This window comes from Podarcis filfolensis (assembly GCF_964270895.1).
Source record: "Podarcis filfolensis genome assembly, chromosome: 1".
Taxonomy (NCBI): domain Eukaryota; kingdom Metazoa; phylum Chordata; class Lepidosauria; order Squamata; family Lacertidae; genus Podarcis; species Podarcis filfolensis.
The window spans coordinates 23089495-23108346 of NC_139604.1; the positions used below are offsets into that span (position 1 = coordinate 23089495).

The 18852-nt window shown below is 42.6% G+C and overlaps 1 protein-coding gene and 1 long non-coding RNA gene across 3 annotated transcripts; one reads left to right on the top strand and one right to left on the bottom strand.

Moving 5' to 3' along the window:
• Window positions 1-3024: 3024 nt before the first annotated feature.
• On the bottom strand, window positions 3025-7948 carry LOC310743280 (cytochrome c, testis-specific). Of its 2 annotated transcripts, none has more exons than XM_083573421.1 (3): window positions 7805-7948; window positions 6052-6226; window positions 3025-3332 (listed from the first exon to the last, which is right to left on the bottom strand). In XM_083573421.1, exons 2-3 carry the CDS (start codon window positions 6218-6220, stop codon window positions 3184-3186), a joined length of 318 nt encoding a protein of 105 aa, XP_083429547.1. In that variant the 5' UTR covers window positions 6221-6226; window positions 7805-7948; the 3' UTR covers window positions 3025-3183. The 2 variants fall into 2 exon arrangements, with proteins under 2 accessions (XP_083429547.1, XP_083429546.1); XM_083573420.1 differs by lacking the exon at window positions 7805-7948 and adding an exon at window positions 7586-7666.
• Window positions 7949-8317: 369 nt separating this feature from the next.
• Window positions 8318-18667, top strand: LOC310743645. The gene is made up of 3 exons (XR_014539136.1): window positions 8318-9125; window positions 14483-14613; window positions 18493-18667. It is a non-coding gene; the product is annotated as an uncharacterized lncRNA (long non-coding RNA).
• The last annotated feature ends 185 nt before the right edge of the window (window positions 18668-18852 follow it).

The following is an 18852-nucleotide window of genomic DNA, read 5'->3' on the forward strand; positions in this document are numbered from 1 at the left end:
AGCTTCGAGAAGACTGTCCAACCATCTCGTCCTCTGCCATCCCCTTCTCCTTGTGCCCTCCATCAAGGTCTTTTCCAGGGAGCCTTCTCTTCTCATAAGGTGGCCAAAGTATTGGAGCCTCGGCTTCAGGATCCGTCCTTCCAGTGAGACTCAGGGCTGATTTGCTTCAGAATGGAGAAGTTTGATCTTCTTGCAGTCCATGGGACTCTCAAGAGTCTCCTCCAGCACCATGTAAAAGCCTAGGTATTCATTATGACACTACTTCTACTACTGGCCACCAGAGGTCGCCGCTGCTAGACAAAGTAGACGTGGGGGGGGGGTTAATTGGTTTGACTCCGCATCAGCTTCAAAGCAGACCCTCGTGGAGCTCTAGACGGGGCGGCAGCTGGAGTCACGGGATAAGAAGGGGACCCCTATGCTTATTCCACGTCTGTGATGCCGAGCTAAGTGCAATAGTTAACTCCCCACCCCAAATTCGAAACTGTTACAACGCTTTTTGTTAATATTTAAGCGGATTTCTACATAGCCACACTTCGCTTCCTGCCCTCCCCCTCCCGTGCATAGACTTGCGTCATTGCCATGCAGGCCATCAAAGCAAATGAGCAGAGCTGTCAAGCAAGGAGACAGCGCGGTGCCTCGCGGTTCCGAGGCTTCAAGCTTTCTGGAAGATCCTCGCCCTGAAGCCTAGAAACGTGGGAGAAGCTTGCCAGTCAGGCAGGAGGAAATACACGGAGCTCAGAGGCCCCCCTTGGCTTCCCCATCCCCACCCGTCACTGAGCGATGCCATGGGAAAACTCAACCTTCCAGGGCTTTCCCCTCTCCACCATCTGTCTCTGGTGGTTGCCGTGGAAGAACTGCTCCCTTGTAACAAAACCACTCAATTCAGTTCGATCTGGCATTTTTTTACTCCGAGCAAACCCCACTGAATTCATAAATATATAAGCAATACCTTAAATCTTTATTAAGAAAACTGACAAATATATCCATTAATATATTTTTTTTCTTACTCTGGTTTCAAGAACTATAAAGTATTAGATAGGGTTTCTGAACCTTGGTTTCTGTTAGCCTCTCTAACAGAGCCTCTGTCCGAATAATTTTTACAGCTGCCAAAGTTTTGTGCTAAGTTTTGAGCTGTAAACCTCACCTTTCGTGCCACCCTCCAAACTGAGTAATTGGGGGCCATAAGGAGCCCCCCAAAGCCAACATCGTCCAATTGACTCCAAACCAGCCTGTATCCATATATGAGCATGGGGGACACTCCACTTTGGCACTGGTTTGGAGTCAATTGGACGAGGTTGGGTTTGGGGGTGTCCCTATGGCCCCTGGTTTGAGTGTCAGCTACTCAGCTGGGGGCAGACGGCAGGAAAAGTGGGGCTTGCGACACAAAACTAACACAAAACATTGGCACTGGTTTGTAGTCAGTCAGACAAAGTTGGATTTTGGGCATTAACTTGCGACCCCGATTTGTTTCGTCAATTACAGCCGTACCTTTGAAATTGAACGGAATCTGTTCCGGAAGTCCATATGACTTCAAAACGTTCAGAAACCAAAGTGTGGCTTCTGATTGGCTGCAGGAAGCTCCTGCAGCCAATTGGAAGCCGCGGAAGCCCTGTTAGACATTCAGGTTCCAAAGAACGTTTGCAAACCAGAACTCTCACTTCCAGGTTTGCGGCGTTCAGGAGCCAAAACATCCGAGTCCAAGGTATGATTGTAGTCGGTTTGGGGGGCGGGTGGCACAAAGCGCAGCACAAAACAAGCACAAAACTTTGGCACGATCCTGAATCTCGGGGTCACTGGTTAATGAAGCCGTTAAGAGTGACAGCTGTACAAATTATTTGGACAGAGGCTCTGTTAGAGAAGCTAATGGAAAACAAGGTTCAGATACCATATCTAATACTTTATATTTGTCAGTTTTCTTAATAATACAGATTTATGTTATTACTTTCTGCCTAAGCATTTTTCTCTCATTGATTTTTTTTTAATGAGTCCAGGACTACCAGAAGACATAGTGAACAAGGAAACATCAAACAGTACAACCCTATGCAATAAACACGTTTTCTGAGAAGTCCCGCAATGTTCACCTATTCGGCTTCTATCCAGATAATTGCAGGTAGGGTTGCAGTCTTACAAGATTCCACAAAACCTAGGTACTGGACTGCCAAGGCCTCTTCTGTTCCTCCTAATTTTATATTGTAGAAAATGAGGATAGCTTGTTTGTTTTGCTGTGGAGGGGGCTGTCTGCATTTAGTCTGCATCTTGCGGTGGGGTGGGGTGGGGGGTGTCTTATGCAGTTCGGTGGGGTTCAGCATCATCGGTTTTTCCTCTGTGAACAATATGACCTAAGTGTTGTATGTAAGAATGAAGCTCATTTTTAAAATGAAATACAAATTGATCAGAATCTAGTCGTCGTCGTCCCCGTCCCCCGCAATAACCTCCCAAGCACTACAGCAGTGTGATCCAACGGTGAGCAGAATCTATACATATCTAATGGTCCTTGCCCTTGAGTTCATTCAAATCAATTGCAATGGTCAGCTCTTTTTCTTTTACTCTAGCAGAATTCTGCAGAGTGCTGAGCAGGTCCCTCGTCCATTGATTTCACTGAAAAGTTGGCCTGAATAAAACATTGCTACTGAAGTGTGTAGGTTCACTTTCCTCAAGGGCAACAGCTCTCTGATGGGAGTCTATAGCGTGACTTGCCATGTTCTTGATATCTTCTGCTTTTTGCAATTCCTGGCAGACAGGGAAGGTAAGTTTATTGAGCTCATAGTGATAGGAGCTCTGCTAGGCTGTGATTGGTTTGGTGGGTCATAAGTTGTATATACCTCCATAGGCAGAAGATTGAACCAAATCCACATTTTGCTCTGTTCTGTGGTCTATTGTTGAATTCATTCATTCATTCATTCATTCATTTATTCATTCATTCATTCCTGTGAACCAACCCTGAGAACTTTGTTTTAAACAAAATAAAGTATATTGAAATGTCTTTACAGGGACATGCATATGAAAATAAAAAACAATTAACACTTGTTTTGTTAGGAGACTGAGCACCTGAAAATACCAACTTTTATTTGCCCTTTTGAAGGTAATGTCTTAAAGAGCAAATGCTAGGACAATAAACATCAGATGTAACACAAGAGTGGTGCAAACTGGGAATTATCTGGACATCACAGAGGCTGCAATGTTTCATGAAGAGGTTGCTTTTTTCAAGTATGCAATGAGATCTGCCCTTTCATTACTCTTTTTAATGCCAGCAAAAATCATTTTCGTCCCAGGAATGTATTTCTTAGGATCCTCCAAATATTCCATCAGTGTCTTTTCACTCCAGACAATACCTGGAAAATTTAGAAAGTGGTGAAATACCAATTTCTAATCCCATGACTGTTTCACCAATTGATGTCACCTTTACTTTGAGAGATTTCAAAATTTATTGGAACATATATAAAGGAAAATATTCTTGAACAGCTTATGTTCTTAATTCCAAAGGTTAAAAAAAGGATTAGAAAGAATGTCAAACAAAAGCCAGTTTTCATTACTGTTTGCACACATTTAATACTTAGCATGTATCTGGCATTCTATTTACTTTTGACTCGCTTTTTCATAATCAAACTTGGATTCATGAAGTAGAGGATCTCTATATGTCCTAGAGACAAGTTGTGTCACTTTGAAGAAGGTAGCTTCTTCTAACATAATCACATTTAAAAGCCAAAATAAAAACCTTCCAAATCATTATCTTCTTGATATTAATTTTTTTTTCTGAACCTAGATGGAAGTTAAAAAACCAAGGTTGAAAACCAACAGGTTGTTGAAATTCCGCATACTTTGGCAAGTCTTTCAGTTGGTTTTTCCTGAAAATTTGTGTCATCTCAATCTTTTAAATACAGAAAAATGTAATGAAAGCTGGGATTGCACATTGTCCAATGAGATGCTGAAGTGCCCTTATCAAAAGTCCAATGGTCTGTTATTGTTTTTCTATAGTCAGAGCCAATTACTGGTTGCAACACTGGGGCTACTTTATTCTTACTCTAATGCCCCCTCTATTCTTTTGCTTCTGCCACCTTACCATGGGTAAGTTGCACTGCAGCCTTCCACAGCGGTCCACCTGTTCAGTGGAAATAGTCACCTGAGGCTCTCCTCTGTGTGCCCCTACCTTCTGTAGTTTGGTGGAAGGTTAACTGGGAAGAAATCCTTTTAACTGGTGACTCACCTTTGAAATGCACTCCTGTGGTGCTTACACTGCTGCCAGTTAGGCATCAGGTGAAAAGCATTCTTATTTTCCAGGCTTTTCAATTACCCTTTTAATTTATTTGAAAACTAATTTGTTGCCCTTCCAGTATAATCCTACAGCTCAGGGTGACTTAACACAATCAAGTACAACACCACACCTCATATAAGTAAAATAAGCATGTTAAAAATGGGGAAAGGCTTGATAGATAAAAATTTTATAAATGAAGATCCATCACATAAAAATAATCCAGTAAGAAAAAAAGGGGGGAGAGGGAGAACAGTAAGAGAGAAGGCCAAATGGATCTCACAAGGTCATAAATTTTACAATCTGGGAGTAGCCACTAAGAAGTCAGTATCTCTCATTGTCTTGTTTCAAACCATCATGTCTCAGTAATGGATAAGACAAAGAGGTCTCTAACATATATCAGTAGAGAGATTCACTTAGATATGCCTTTGATAACTTCAGGTTTTCTCACATTTGATCAACAGGTTAAGCTGCTGTTCTGAAGGTTTAAAAAAAAAACCTTCCTATTTTAGTTGGTGCCTTGAGACCTATCACAGTTAAAGGTGCATGATACACATTTAGTAAATTAATTTCAAATAAACATAAACTATATAATTGCATACCCTCTGATCCACACTTAGCTGATTTCCTTGGAACTTTCTTCCAAGTAAGTATGCTTAGAACAGAAGCTCAAGCGTATCTGTAAAACAGAGGCCCTCCCTTCCGCTCCCCAAAATGTGGAAATATGCACACACACTTGCAGTGAATTATCAGAGGCAAGCCAGTCCTAAAGGTATGCTAGAAAATAAGCTGGGGTGTCTAAATAAAAGCCATGTCCAAGCAGCTGGCAGTAAGCATGTGCATCCTAGCCTCTGACTGCCAGAACAAAACCTGGTGTCTATAACTATTAGCATACACAATCTGATGGCTATTAGAAGAAATTCAAGAGGAGATGGGCAAGTCAGGCAGTTTCAGGAGGCACATGGCCAGCCTGCAGTTGGCCTTATCAGAATAATAAAATTAATTGAAAATCCAAGGATACTAGCAGTCTAATCCATTTGCTTTAAGCTGTCACAGAGAGAGGCAGTGTGATGTAGTGGTTAGTGTTAGACTAGAAATTGATAGATCATGGCTCAGCCATGAAATTCCCTGGGCCAGTTATCCTATCTCACCCTTACCAGGGAAGTTCTGTGGATAAAATAGGGGAGAGTGAACCATGAATTGCTTGGAGGAAAGGGAGCATATAAATGTAATAAATAACAATATGGATTGTATGCAGCTAAGTTATTCCCAGAGCCGACCCACTGAAAACAATGGGCCTATTCTGGAGTCTAGTATTAACACAGCAAATAGAATTGCCACTAGGAAGTCTCTGCAAACCTACTAAAAACAAAGAAACGCCTGCAGTGCCAATCTGGCTCCTGGCCATCTCAAACCAGCCTTAGGATGCTGCATAGAGCCAGGGCCATCATTAGTCCTGCCTCCATCCCCACTGGTACCAAACAAGGGACAGTAATGCAGCTCATGCTCTGGTGCTGTGGTTTTCTGGTGCGCATTAGGGGCTCTGTGAGATTGATCCCATGCAAATCCATGCAATGACTGGACCATAAAACTTGCAATGCACAAGTTGTTAAATCCAAACCAGAGGTTCAAATTTATATTCTTTATATAAAATCAGAATAATATTTTCAGAATGTATTTCCAAGAGTTGCAAAGTACTGTAATCTCCCAGTGAAGTTTTTCCCTTCTCTAACTTTGGATCGTGTTTATTCAGCGATACTGTCATGAAGCAACTGATTATGCGATTCCCCCCCCTTTTTTACCTTTATTCTTGTTTGCGTCTGAATAAGAAAATCCTGCAGCTTGTCCTGTTTTTCGGCCAAAGAGACCCCAAAGATTTGGGCCGGTCTTGTGCTTTCCACCTTTTTCAGCTGTATGACACTGAGAACATTTCTGAACAAAGATCTTTTTACCCTTTTCAAAATCACCCATGGCAATCTATGAAAAAGAAATGCGGAAAAATAAAACTACGATGTGTTTGAAATGATTCCCTCTTTTTAGCACACTTGTTTCTCAATGCATGTTTATATTTGAAAGGAAGAAAGCAAAGGAAAACATATTATTTTGTGGTGATGGTAGTGTAATGGAACACTGGAAGTACTATTGTTTAATAGAAAGCTAACAATTTGATCCTACACTTATTAACTCATAAGGATATCCTACAGATCTCTGTGAGATATACTTCCAAGTAAGCATGTACACAAGATTGTGCCCACAGGCTAGTCTTGAGATCACTTACCTAAACATATAGAATGGGGAGGGATTTACCTCTTAATACCGTAAATATGGACAGCATAGATTGGTCTCCTGGTTTTCAGACAGAAGTCATTTGCCAATGTTCTTTTCTGTGCTTATGCCATGCTTACAATGGATGTATGCTTAGTGTGAATTTTAAAAGCTGTACATCACTGGTTTATATGCAGTCACTCGTTTATATGCTGTCACTGGTTTATATGATAGCTGAGGTTTGATGGAAAGGGGCAAGACAAAAAAGGATCCAGCAGTCGACTCATCTGCTTCAAACCTATTATTTCTGCACTCGGAGCATCGAACCACCGCCCATGCTTTGAGTGCACCATAAAAATAACAAGTGATTTGGAAAATGATGCTGGCTTTGGGAAGCTCTACTGAGAAATTGTGAGGATCCATGAAGATCTGACATGTTTATCCATGGAAGCAATGCTCAGTGGGTTGCCTATGAAAGATTGCTAGTCCCAAGCACATGGCCCATATACAGGGAATTATAGAAGTAGGTGCTCTGTGAAGTGGGGGAGCTCTACACCTATGCCTCAAGTGGAACAGAAGGATTAAGCTTTTAAACAAAAGGGTGAAATGTTTCTAGCCACCCAGCCTAATATTTATTGGAAAAGAAATGAATGGGTGTGCATGTGTACAGTAAATAAATAAATGTGCTCTCTCTCATGTGGAATAAGCATAATATATATACTGTATCTGCTCAAAGCTGACTGAATGGGTGCGATATAAACTGGATAACAAAATATTATGGAGGATTAGATGCTTTACAATAAGAATAAAATAAAAGTAGGGGAGCAGGGTCTCTCCCCTGAGATTCCTGCCAAGGTAGCAAGTTTCTGTGTGGCAAAAAACTATGAACACTTTATGGTGGGGTTTTTTGTTTTTTAAAAACCCATTCTAATACAATGATTTTATATTTCCCACTGTTTCTGTATTTGACATTGTTTTTAAATACAATATATTTAATGCTGCACTTAATGTAATATACTGTGTTTTATGTGTTCAGTTTTCTTCCTCCCTCTACTAGTTATTAAGATATACCTTTCTATCTGTATCTAGATATCTATATCTAGATATCACACACACACACACGTGTGGAATAAGCATGATATAAATATCTGCTCAAAGCTGACTGCTGGAAGAAATGGGCGCGATATAAACCGAATAACGAAACGTTCTTGAGGACTAGGCAGAATAAAATGAAAGAAGGGGAGCGGGGTTTCTCCCCGTTCCCTGTTATCTCTCGCTACCACTGCCTACCTTCAGTCCAGACTACGACAGGGCCCAGCCCCTCCCCCTCCCCGCTAACAAGCCAGTTTTCACCGCGTCGCGCGACTGTCACAACTCGATCGCGCATCTGGCGACAGACGCCGCCAAGGCGGATAAAGGTTTTTAACGTGTCACAATAAAGCCGCCCAATCACAAGCCACCGTCGGCGGACGTTCTGGGCAGCGATTGGTGCCTTCTGTCGGGGGCGGGGCCGTTCTGCTTCGGCCAAGACTTCCCGCTTGTGGGGGGGAAAAATGAGCCGGCGCGCGTTCAACAGTCGGCGGCGGAAAACGGAGCCAAGCTATTGGCTCTCGCTGTAGCCAATCGCGGCTCCTTTCTCTGCTGTCCTCCCCGCCCCTTGGTGTTACGGTTAAAATGCGCGGAGACCGTTTCTGTTTGTTTGACACTCGCGAGAGTAGGGGCTTTATCGCCTCCTCATCGCGAAGGGGCGCTGTGGTGCGTTCGATTTCCCTGCGCCGTGAGCGGCACCACCGAGATGCGGATGTTGGAGAGCAGCCGTGACAGCTCGATGCCGAGTTTCCGGTTTTCGTCCAAGATGGCGGCAGCGATGTCTGGTCGCCTCCGATGTTGGAAGCAATGGCAGCCGTTTGTCCCTGGCGTGAAATAAACACAAATTCCCATCCTCAGGCGACAGTCGCTTGCTTGTGGTGACGGGCAGAGATGTGTCTGTTGAGAGCCAGATTATCTCGCTGCTGCCTAGACTAGCACAGCAAGAGGACTTTCCTCACGGCTGCCCTCAGCTCGCTGGCTTGTCTGGCCATAGAAGCGAGGAAAGGTCTGCGCTTGTTGCCGACCTCTTAAGCCCCTGAAGCGATTCCTACGTTGTTAACTTTCCTGCCCCTTGTCAAAGAAAGGAACTTGCTCCCGTACTCCCAAGACAAAAACACGATTCAATGTGAAATATACTCGGAGTCGAGTGTGGATTTCATGCTCTTTATTCAGCTCACAGAGGTGAGAAGGAATGGAAGTTCCCCCAGAATGTCTGCTTTATATACATTACTTACACAATGGGCCCCACATGATTGGCTAATTCTGGGATTCTCCTGTGGGCCGATCAGGTTGCGGATTCACTTCCACCTGGAGCTGGATTGGGTGGCTCCTGTGGACCAATCAGACTGCTGCATTCTGGATCCTATTGTTCTAGGACCAATCAGACTGCTGCAATTGGACCAGGCTTGCTTTTCTCTACACGGCTGCTGAGTCCCCTGCTCTCCTACACAGACAAGCCTCAAAGGTCTATGTCTTGGAAACTGGATTCAATCATTTCATTAGGTGTTTCTGAAAACTTAACGTGGACGTGGAGATCTAGACCTTTATTTCTGTCTGTGTGTGTGTGTGTGTGTGTGTGTGTATATATATATATATATATATATATATATTGGAAAGGGCTTCCTTCTTTAAAAGGCAAAGTTTTTAATCTGCAAACCCTGCTTAGAACAAATTGCTGGCATCTCCTTAAGTCTTGCTACCTACAGAGCATCAGTGAGTATCACTTTGTCACTTACGCAAAATAAGATAAAAGTCTTGTGAAAATGGAAAGTTTCCGCATTTTGCATCTATTTAATTTAAATGAAAATTTAGCTCCACACTGTTACATTATCCATGAAATAAAAGCACTGAAGCTTTATTCTTCTGCACTTAAGGTCTCATGCTATCTTTACTCCAGCATGGTAGCTATAATGATCGATTCAGTTCACAAGCTGCCCTTTCTCCTTAACCTTTCAATTCAAGCCACAATAAAAAAAGAGACTAATTTTAATTAAACCTGGCTTCTCTAATACATAAGGCAGGGGTGGCTAGCCTGTGGCCCTCCAGATGTTTCTGAACTACAATGTCCATCAGCCAATGGCCAGTGATAAACTTCACAACTACCCTTGGTAATGGGAACCTTGGACAAGTCACTTAGCTGACACTACCACAGATTATGAGGGTAATGGCGGGACCCCTGTGATTGCTGTCTTGAGTTCTTTGAAGGAATATGAGTATTAAAATGTGAGAACTATACAGTGATATAATGCCTCCAGTTCTTAATTCTCTAGGAAAGATAAAAAATGAGTTGGAAATGGTATGACAAGGGGCGCAGAATTAAACTCAGAATGCAGGGAGCAATGTTATTTAAGCCAAATTAGCTATCACCCATAGTTTCATTCCAACATTAGTCATGTGCAAATCAGACTAGGAGTGGACCACCTTAGGCCCAAGTGCCAAATATGGCCCTCCAGGCCCCTCAGAACTCTACCCAGGCCCCACTCCTTAGTCTCCTTGTGTGTGTTTGTGACTAGAATGTGTCCTTGAACTCTGATAATGCCTCTTCATTGCTTAGATGGAGGATGGAAAGGGGTGTGTGAATCTATAGAAACTATCCTGCTGTCAGGCTGCAGAGGATCCAACCCCCACAACAGGTTGCCAGGAATGGATAAGACAAGGAAAAGTCCTTACCAACCGTTTTTCATTCAATATTCACAGAGAGAGGCTTAGAAATGCAGCCTTTTGGAATAATGGTGTTGCCCTGAGTGAGTCCCCACCCCCTCCCTCTCTCATGTGTCATTGCTATAGGTGCCAAAAAGTGCCCTCTGCCTTTGAGCTCTTTGCTCTCCTACTTTCAATGCTCGCCGGGTTCTGGGTGCTAGGGGGCTGGAATGCTTTCTATTTTTTTTTTTTTTTTTTTTTTTAAATAATATTTATTGAAGTTTCCAAAATACAGAAAGAGAAGAAAAGAAATTATGAAGATACATTCAGAACCTTATTTTCAAACATCCACTTTCTGGGACTCCCCCCTTCCCCCACCCCTACCGTATTCCCCTTTCATATTGTTGTTTCCACAAGTTCTATTTCTGATTTAAAGCACAATTTATATACCCCATTGTTCAAATTTAAATTTATACAAACCTTATGCAACACCCTTGATAAAAAAAAAAGCAAAAGATCTCTCCCCATAGCCCACCCCCTTTTCTTTCCACAATGTCCCCCTTTTTTCCCATTAAAGTAAAAGCACACAGAATAAAAGTATAAAAAAATAAGAAATATATTAGAAAAAAGAAAACCAATTCAGAAAATAGTTGCAAGCCTTTGGATTCTAATTCTCCCTCCCCTTCCCCGGTTTAATTTCCCTTATCCTCCAATCTATGTTTCCAGCCTGGAAATCTTAAGTCCATCAATCCCATTTTTCCCCCAACTCCTTGCAGAATTATTTCCCATTTTTAGGATTACTTTTTAAAAATTAATTCCTAAATCTTTAAAAATGTCAAATTATAAAATTCCCCCCATTGTTCTTTCAAGGTTATAGTCCAGCTTCCTCTTGTTCCGCTGCTAAAACTTTCTTATTCAGAAGTTTAGTAACTCTACATGGGTTGTTGTTATTCAGGAACAAAAACTTGCGTTCAGTCCCTTCCTTCTTCAGTAAAGTATTCTGTTGTCTCCTTTTAGTCTAAACACCCTGTAGACGAGATTCAGTTTCAGTTTTGCAGCTTTCCCAGGAGATAACCAGTTCTGTGAAATTCCGAAGTGTTGTATTTTTCCCGGCTTACGCCCATCTTTGTAATGTCCCGAAGCTCCTCTAGGGGGGTTGTTGTAACTTTGTTTCCAAAAATCCGATTGTTCTCCGTATTTTCGCCATTTTGTATTCAAGTCTTAACAAATTATATCAAGTTGTAACAAATTTGACCAGCAAGGTCCTTGTAATAAAATCCTCTTTAAAATTCCGACTTTGACAGCTACTTTGACAGCTGTCAAAATCACCGGCTCTTTTCACCAGGCTCACTCCTCAATCGCCCCGGTTCCCAGGGAGGGGGGTGCATTTTCCTTCTCCTTCAATTCTTCCTCCAGCACAATTCTTGTACTTTCCCATCATGGAATTCTTGATTTTAGCAAAGATACCGTTCTTTTTGGGCCTTGGCTTCCCAATCCTTGTTTTAAAATGTCTACAATAGGGAGGGGGACTGACTTCCTTTTTAGATCCCCCCCCGCTCGTCTCAAATCCAAAAAATTTTTCTTCTTTTAAACCCGATTTCCAATTTACTCACGGGTTGTTGTTAAAAGTCCAAATTCTCAATGGAAGAAGTCAGCGCTCTCCGCCGGATGGCATGCGGCTTCGCTCGGCAGGGATGGCAGAGAACTCAAAGCACCACGCTTCTCCCCGGCACCCGATCCGTAGCCTTTAAAAAGGCTCCTTCACGAGTCGGGAGGGCGCTAGCGGTGCTAGCCGAGTCTCCAAGTCCACGGCCCCCGTGGCCGTGGTTTCTAAGGGTCCCCGCATCGCCGGTGCGGTAAAACCCAGCCCCTGCCGAGCCGGCTCCCTCCGGAGCTCGGAGGGAGTCCGCCATTCGGCGATGGCGCCAACCCGGAAGTCTGGAATGCTTTCTAAAGACACTGTGTCCATCAGTTGTCGCCCCTCTGGCGCTGCTTCTTCTTCCTCCTCCTCTCCCAATATTTCCCAGCTTTCCCCCTCATCTGCCTCTGAGCTGTGATCTCCCTCAAACGCCTGTTGTAATTCTGAATTGTCTTCTTCTCTGGAAGGGTCAGGCTGGGGAGGCGGTCTCCACCATTCCTCCTCTGCCCAGTCCCTGACACCTGCTGTACAAAGACAGATCCTGCAAGTGTCCCTATTTTCCAGGGACAGTCGTGGATTTACAGAAGGTTTCTGATTTGATCCTGGAATGTCTAGCTTTTCCTTAGGATTTCCCTGTTTTCATCAGATAAATGTTGGAGGGTATGGAGTTATATGACCCCTGAACTAAGGAGATAAGTAACTATATAACCTTTAGAAGACATCTGAAGGCAGCCTTGTATAGGGAAGTTTTTCTTAATGTGTAATGTCCCTATTTTAATTGGAGAAATGTTAGAGGGTATGCAAAGATAAAGTTTACATTCAATGCTCTGCCTACTTTTGCCTCTTGCCCCACCCACCACTGGCCTATGGCCCTCAGAAGGTTGCCCAGAAAGGAATGCAGCCCTCAATCTGAAAAGGGTTTCTTACTCTTGGAGTAGACTCATTGAAATCAATGGGCTAAAGTCACATAAGTTTTATTAGTTTTAGTGGGTCTGCTCTGAGTATGACTTAGTTGTGTACCACCCAATGATTCTAAAGTAAAATCTCTTCAGATTATATGCAAGCTGAGTTCTGTATTGTTAACTTGCTAGTTTCCAAGAAAGTGTGTATCGAAGTTATTGACATGTGTCACCACCTAATAATACTAACAACAACAACAACAACAATTTTATTATTTGTATTGCACCCATTTGCCTGGGTTGCCGCAGCCATTCTGGGCAGCTCTCATGGACTGCAAGAAGATCAAACCTATCCATTCTTAAGGAAATCAGCCCTGAGTGCTCACTGGAAGGTCAGATCGTGAAGCTGAGGCTCCAATACTTTGGCCACCTCATGAGAAGAGAAGACTCCCTGGAAAAGACCCTGATATTGGGAAAGATGGAGGGTACAAGGAGAAGGGGATGACAGAGGACGAGATGGTTGGACAGTGTTCTTGAAGCTACCAACATGAGTTTGACCAAACTGCGGGAGGCAGTGGAAGACAGGAGTGCCTGGTGCGCTCTGGTCCATGGGGCCACGAAGAGTCGGACATGACTAAACGACTAAACAACAACAACAAAGACATCAAACTTTAAAAACTTCCCTAAACAAGGTTGCCTTCAGATGTGTTCTAAAAGTCAAATACAGTAGTTGTTTATTTCCTTGACATCTGATGGGAAGGCTGGTGCAACTACAGAGAAGGCCCTCTGCAAGATGGTGGCAAGGTGAAAAAAAATAGTATATTATCTTGTAAATTGTCTTGGCTTGTTTTACACAGGCCAGTGATGTTAGCGTTGTAGCATCCAATAATGATGGTTCTTCTGCACTGGACAAAGGCTTTTCTGTTCTCCCAGGCCTTACAACATATTTTAATGCTAGCTGGTCAGTTTTTAGCTCTTCTCAGCTCTTTTATTAGTAGGTTGTTTCACACAGCTTGTTCTGCTCTTACTGTTTCTGTGGGATTTTAAAAATATTGTATTTGTTTCATATTGCCCTCCATATTTTTTATACACACAAACACACACACACACACACACACACACACACACACACCTGTTTGTTGTATGTCACTAGAGAACACGTATTAAAAGGCGATGAAAAAATGCAAATAATAGTTTGAAAGAGAGCAGAACAATTTCACCCCTTACTATGCAAAGCTCTGTTACAATCCAGCAGAGGTCACTGGTGTCCAGGATCTTAATATATAATGTGTACTTCAAGAGGGCAAATTAATAATTGTATTTTGGAAAATCCAACATTTTTTGCAGGTAGTTAATGCAATATTTTGCCACACACGCACATGTAGATATACTGATATGAACTTTGAGTTTCTTTTGTGGCAGAAGTCTTAGGTGAAATCTACTGCTGGACAAATAGGTTTATTTCTGGGCAGACTACAAATTTAGGTGCTGCTTATCACAGGTTGATGCTCCTCTTCTTCCTCTGTTTTCCACATTTTATTCAGAATTGGGTTACTCAAACTGTTCCCAAATAGAACAATTCTAATTTTAAACTGCAATGTGGGTTTTAAGCCTTTAATAACTTTCCCTCATAACCTTTTTCAGTTCCTGTTTTAGGAGGTGTTAAGCTAATTATGATTATGCAATTTCTTGGCTAAATAGGATAAGGCGGCAGTGATGAGCAACAAAATGTGCAAGAGATGAAGGGATGCCGTCCAAGTAAATAAAAGAAAGGAAAAAGGTGGACAATCAAAGGGAAAATAGAGCATATAAGTATTTTAGAACCCATCTTGGTAATTAAGTAGTACATACATTAAGAAGATGAAGGACTCAAAATAGGTCAAGGGGGCTTTTTTTTATTACAAAACTACAGTGTGTCATGAATTATCCAAGCTCACAAAGTGACTCCACTGCACACACAAACCCTCAGAATTACCTTCAGTGACCAGAGTGCTTTATGAGCACAAGACACAAGGTCAACATATGGTGGCAATGGGTGGGAGGAGGGAACATGTCAATGTAGATGCGGGCAAACTGGGTGCAGCCGAAATGTAAAAGGGGACTTGGTGAGAGCAGAGGATTCTCAGTAATCACAGCAGTCTATCCTCTGGCAGAATTGAGCCGCGAGCCAGGATCACTGTGTTCCCCTAGCACAGTGGAACAAACAAAATATCTCCTACGGTCAGATATTTTTCTTCCAGGACTTATTTCCTGGACACAAAGAGCATTTGACAGACATGTTTAGAGACGCCGGTCCAGAACAAACGTAGTAACGTAAGGGAGCACCGTAAGAACAGGCATGCCAAAGCACACAATGGGTGACATCTGTTATCGCAGCTGTTTCCTTCTGTGTCAATTGCTGCAGCAGCAGCCTTGCTCTCTCCTCCTGTCCACAGCCTCTCAGAGAACACTCCTGGGAAGCCGTCACATTTCAGCCTCCATGAGAGTCGGCCGTTGCACATTTCAATGATACTTCTTTTTCTGGACAGAAGGATTCCTTAAACATTTAATTGTACATGCAAGAGTAAGAGTAGCCATTTGGATTAGGTCAAGGCCCATCTAGTCCAACAGTCTGTTGTCACAGTTGCTAACCACATGCCTGTGGAGAAGTCCACAAGCAGGACATGAGGAAAACAGCCCTCTCCTGACTTGCTGTTCTCAGCAACTGGTATTCAGAGGCATATTGCCTCCAGCAGTGGAGGTAGAACAAAGCCATTGATGACCCTTTACGCCTTGGATTTGTTTATCCTTCTTTTAAAGGCATCCATCACTACCTCTGATGGAAGTGAATTCTATAGTTTACTATGCTCTCTCTGTGTGTGGGGGGGGGGAATCTTTTGTCCTGAACCTTTCAACATTCAGTATCTTTGGATGACTGTTCTCTATCCCCTTTCTCCATACTTATGCACTCTGTATCGTCCCACCTTTTTTCTAAACTAAAAAGTTCCCCAACTTTTCTTCATAGGGGAGATTGCCCCAACCCCTTGCTGAGTGATCAGAACTTACTCAGTGAGACAGAGAGGAAAATGCAGTCTGCACTTGCCTCATAGGGGAGCTGTTCCACCCCCTTGAACGTTTTGGTTGCCCTTCAGTGAACCTCTTCCACCTCTACAGTATCCTTTTGGAGTTGAGGCAACCACAACCATACACAGTATTCCAATTACCACATTTTTCGCTCTATAAGACGCATCTAGTTTTTAGAGGAGGAAAGGGGGAAAGCCCTGTTTTTTGGGGGGATCAGCCCAGTTTTGCAGCTTCTTTTGCAAAGGGGAAAAGTCCCTTCTTTTGAGGATCAGCTCAAAGTTGTTGAGCTTACTTTGCAAAGGGAAAATATTCTGTTTTTATGGGGTTCAACTCACAGTTCTGCAGCTTCTTTAGGAAAGGAAAAGGAGCCATTTCTACAGTTTCCAGAAAGATAATCTAATCAGCCAGTCACATGTTGCTGGGGAAAAAACAGCCTCCATCTGCAGAACATTCAACAATGGAGGCCTGGGCAATGGGCCGGGGCCAGAAAGGGAGCCAGTGATTGACCACACATTCGCTCCATAAGACACACAAACATTTCCCCTTACTTATTAGGAGAAAAAAAGTGCATCATATGGAGCGAAAAATACGGTATGTGAAACCTCAGATTCGTATAATGCCATTATGACATTAGCAGTTTTATTTTCAATACCTTTCCTAACTATTTGTAGCATGGAAATCACTTTTTCCACAGCTGCTGCACACTGGGGTGACATCACCATTGAGCTGCCAATGATGACCCCCAAGGTCTCATTCCTGGTCAGTCACTTTCAGTTCAGACCCCATGATTTGTCTATGTGAAATTAAGATTACTGGCCCCAGTGTGCATCATTTTACACGTTAAATACATTGCAATTTGCCACTTTACTGCCCATTCACCCGGTTGGCAGAGAGCCTTTTGAAACTCATCGCAATCCCTTGTTTTAACAAACCTGACTGGTGTGGTATCATTGCCAAACTTGGCTTCCTGACTGTCAAATCATTTGTGAACAAGTTAAAAAAGCAAAGGCCCCTATACTGATCGTTTGATGCAGTGGCGGTATTAGGGTAGCCTGACTGGTGCAGCTGGGGGTGCTGCAGCAATGCTGTAGAATAGAGCATGAGTGGTGGAGGGGGTTTGTTGCGAATTTTAGCATCACACAGGGTGCCACTAAAATCTGAGAGCCCAAAGTCTGCCACAGTTGGGAAGTTCTACGTTCCTCCATTGGGAGAAGTATCCATTTATTCCTGTTCTCCGTTTCCTGTTTCTCAACCAATTACTGATCTATAAGAGGGCATCACTTTGTTGTCCATTATTACTCAACTTAGTCTTTGGTGAGGTAGCAAGGAACTACAGTCATACCTTGGTTCTGGAATGCCTTGCAAGTTGAACATTTTGGCTCCTGAACGCCGCAAATCTGGAAGTGAGTGTTCCGGTTTGCAAATGTTCTTTGGAACCCGAATGTCCAACGCAGCTTACACAGCATCCGATTGGCTGCAGGAGCTTCCTGCAGCCAATCGGAAGCTGCGCCTTGGGTTCTGAACGTTTTGGAAGTTGAACGGACTTCCGGAACTGATTCCGTTTGACTTCCAAGGTACAACTGTAGCTCCAAATGAACATGGATATAATCCCTGAGGGGAGAAGCTTAGCTGTTTAGCTGCACTGTTTGTCAGTCATCAGAGACAGTTCCGCTGACCTATTAAAAAAACAAACTTTTGTCTCTTTTGCTGGAATAATGAAATAACATACAAGGTGTTCCCTAACCATGTGACGCAATGAGTGAGGACCCAACTAACATCACATCCACCCCATATATTTAAAGCCCATGACTTCCCCCAAGGAATCCTGGGAGTTGTAGTTTGTTAAGGCTGTTGGGAATTGCTGCTCTTTAAGGGTAAATGCCAGTTTCCGGGATTCTTTGGGGGAAACCATGTGCTTCAAATGTATGGAGTGTATGCAGCCTTAGTCATACTTGGAGCAGATCCACCGAAATCAATGGGCTTAATTGAGCCATGCCTATTAATTTCATAGGTCCACTCTGAAGTATGACTTTGTTGGATACAGCACATCACATCTGAAATTCCTCGCAGGAGGTTATTCCCAGTATTTTCCAGAAATCTACATAAAAACCCCATTGTTAAAAAGCAGAAACCTGAAAGCTGTACCCCATTCTAAGAGTTAATAACTGCAGCTGAGCGTGGTGCTTAAAAGAAATCTGTTTTCAGGGACAGTGATTCTTTCTTGTCAGATGCTGAGGTTAAAGAAGATTGATAATGCCTTACGCAAGCAATTTACAGAATCCTCCAAGGGCTTCAAAGTATAATCCATTGTATTTTAGCTGTAATTTCACATTCAAAGAAGCTGAAAGTAGTTTTCAAAGTGTGTATTTTGGGGGGGAGGACCTTCCATTTTACAGTGTCCACTGGCATCTTGTGCATTAAATATACAAAGTATTTATCTTGTGATAATCACTGGCCTAAAAGCTGAATTACAGTGTTTATTCTTTGTTGCAATGTGTCTTTTTCTTCTTAGAGGCTCTTGAAGAGTCTGTGTAAAGCTAATTGTTCAATGATTATCAGGATGAGCAGACACCTTCTACCAGATTTAATATTTTTATGTTTTACTATGTTTTTATGGTCACACAATATCATTTTCTCATCTGTAATAGGACCCCAGGTGCTGCCTAGATGTTAAGAAGAATGCTGCATGTTTCATCACTGGCTCTTAAAGAACAGCATTGAGGTCCAAAATGTATGTCCTTAAGGAGATCTTCTAGCAATTAATCCTCTTTCCTCTGACAAGTGTTTATGTGAGATTGCTCTGTTTCCTTTTCTATTTTATCTATCTATTTTTTATCTACCTATTATTATTGGTGCATCAAGTGGTGTGATACTCTATTGGTTCTTTTTCTGCAGGAAGAAGAATGGAGTATTTTTTTGGGGGGGGAATTAGTAATGCAAGTGCTTTGCAGTCTGTATTTGCTTAGACAATACAATTGTGGAGTAATAACAGTTCCTGAATTCATTCC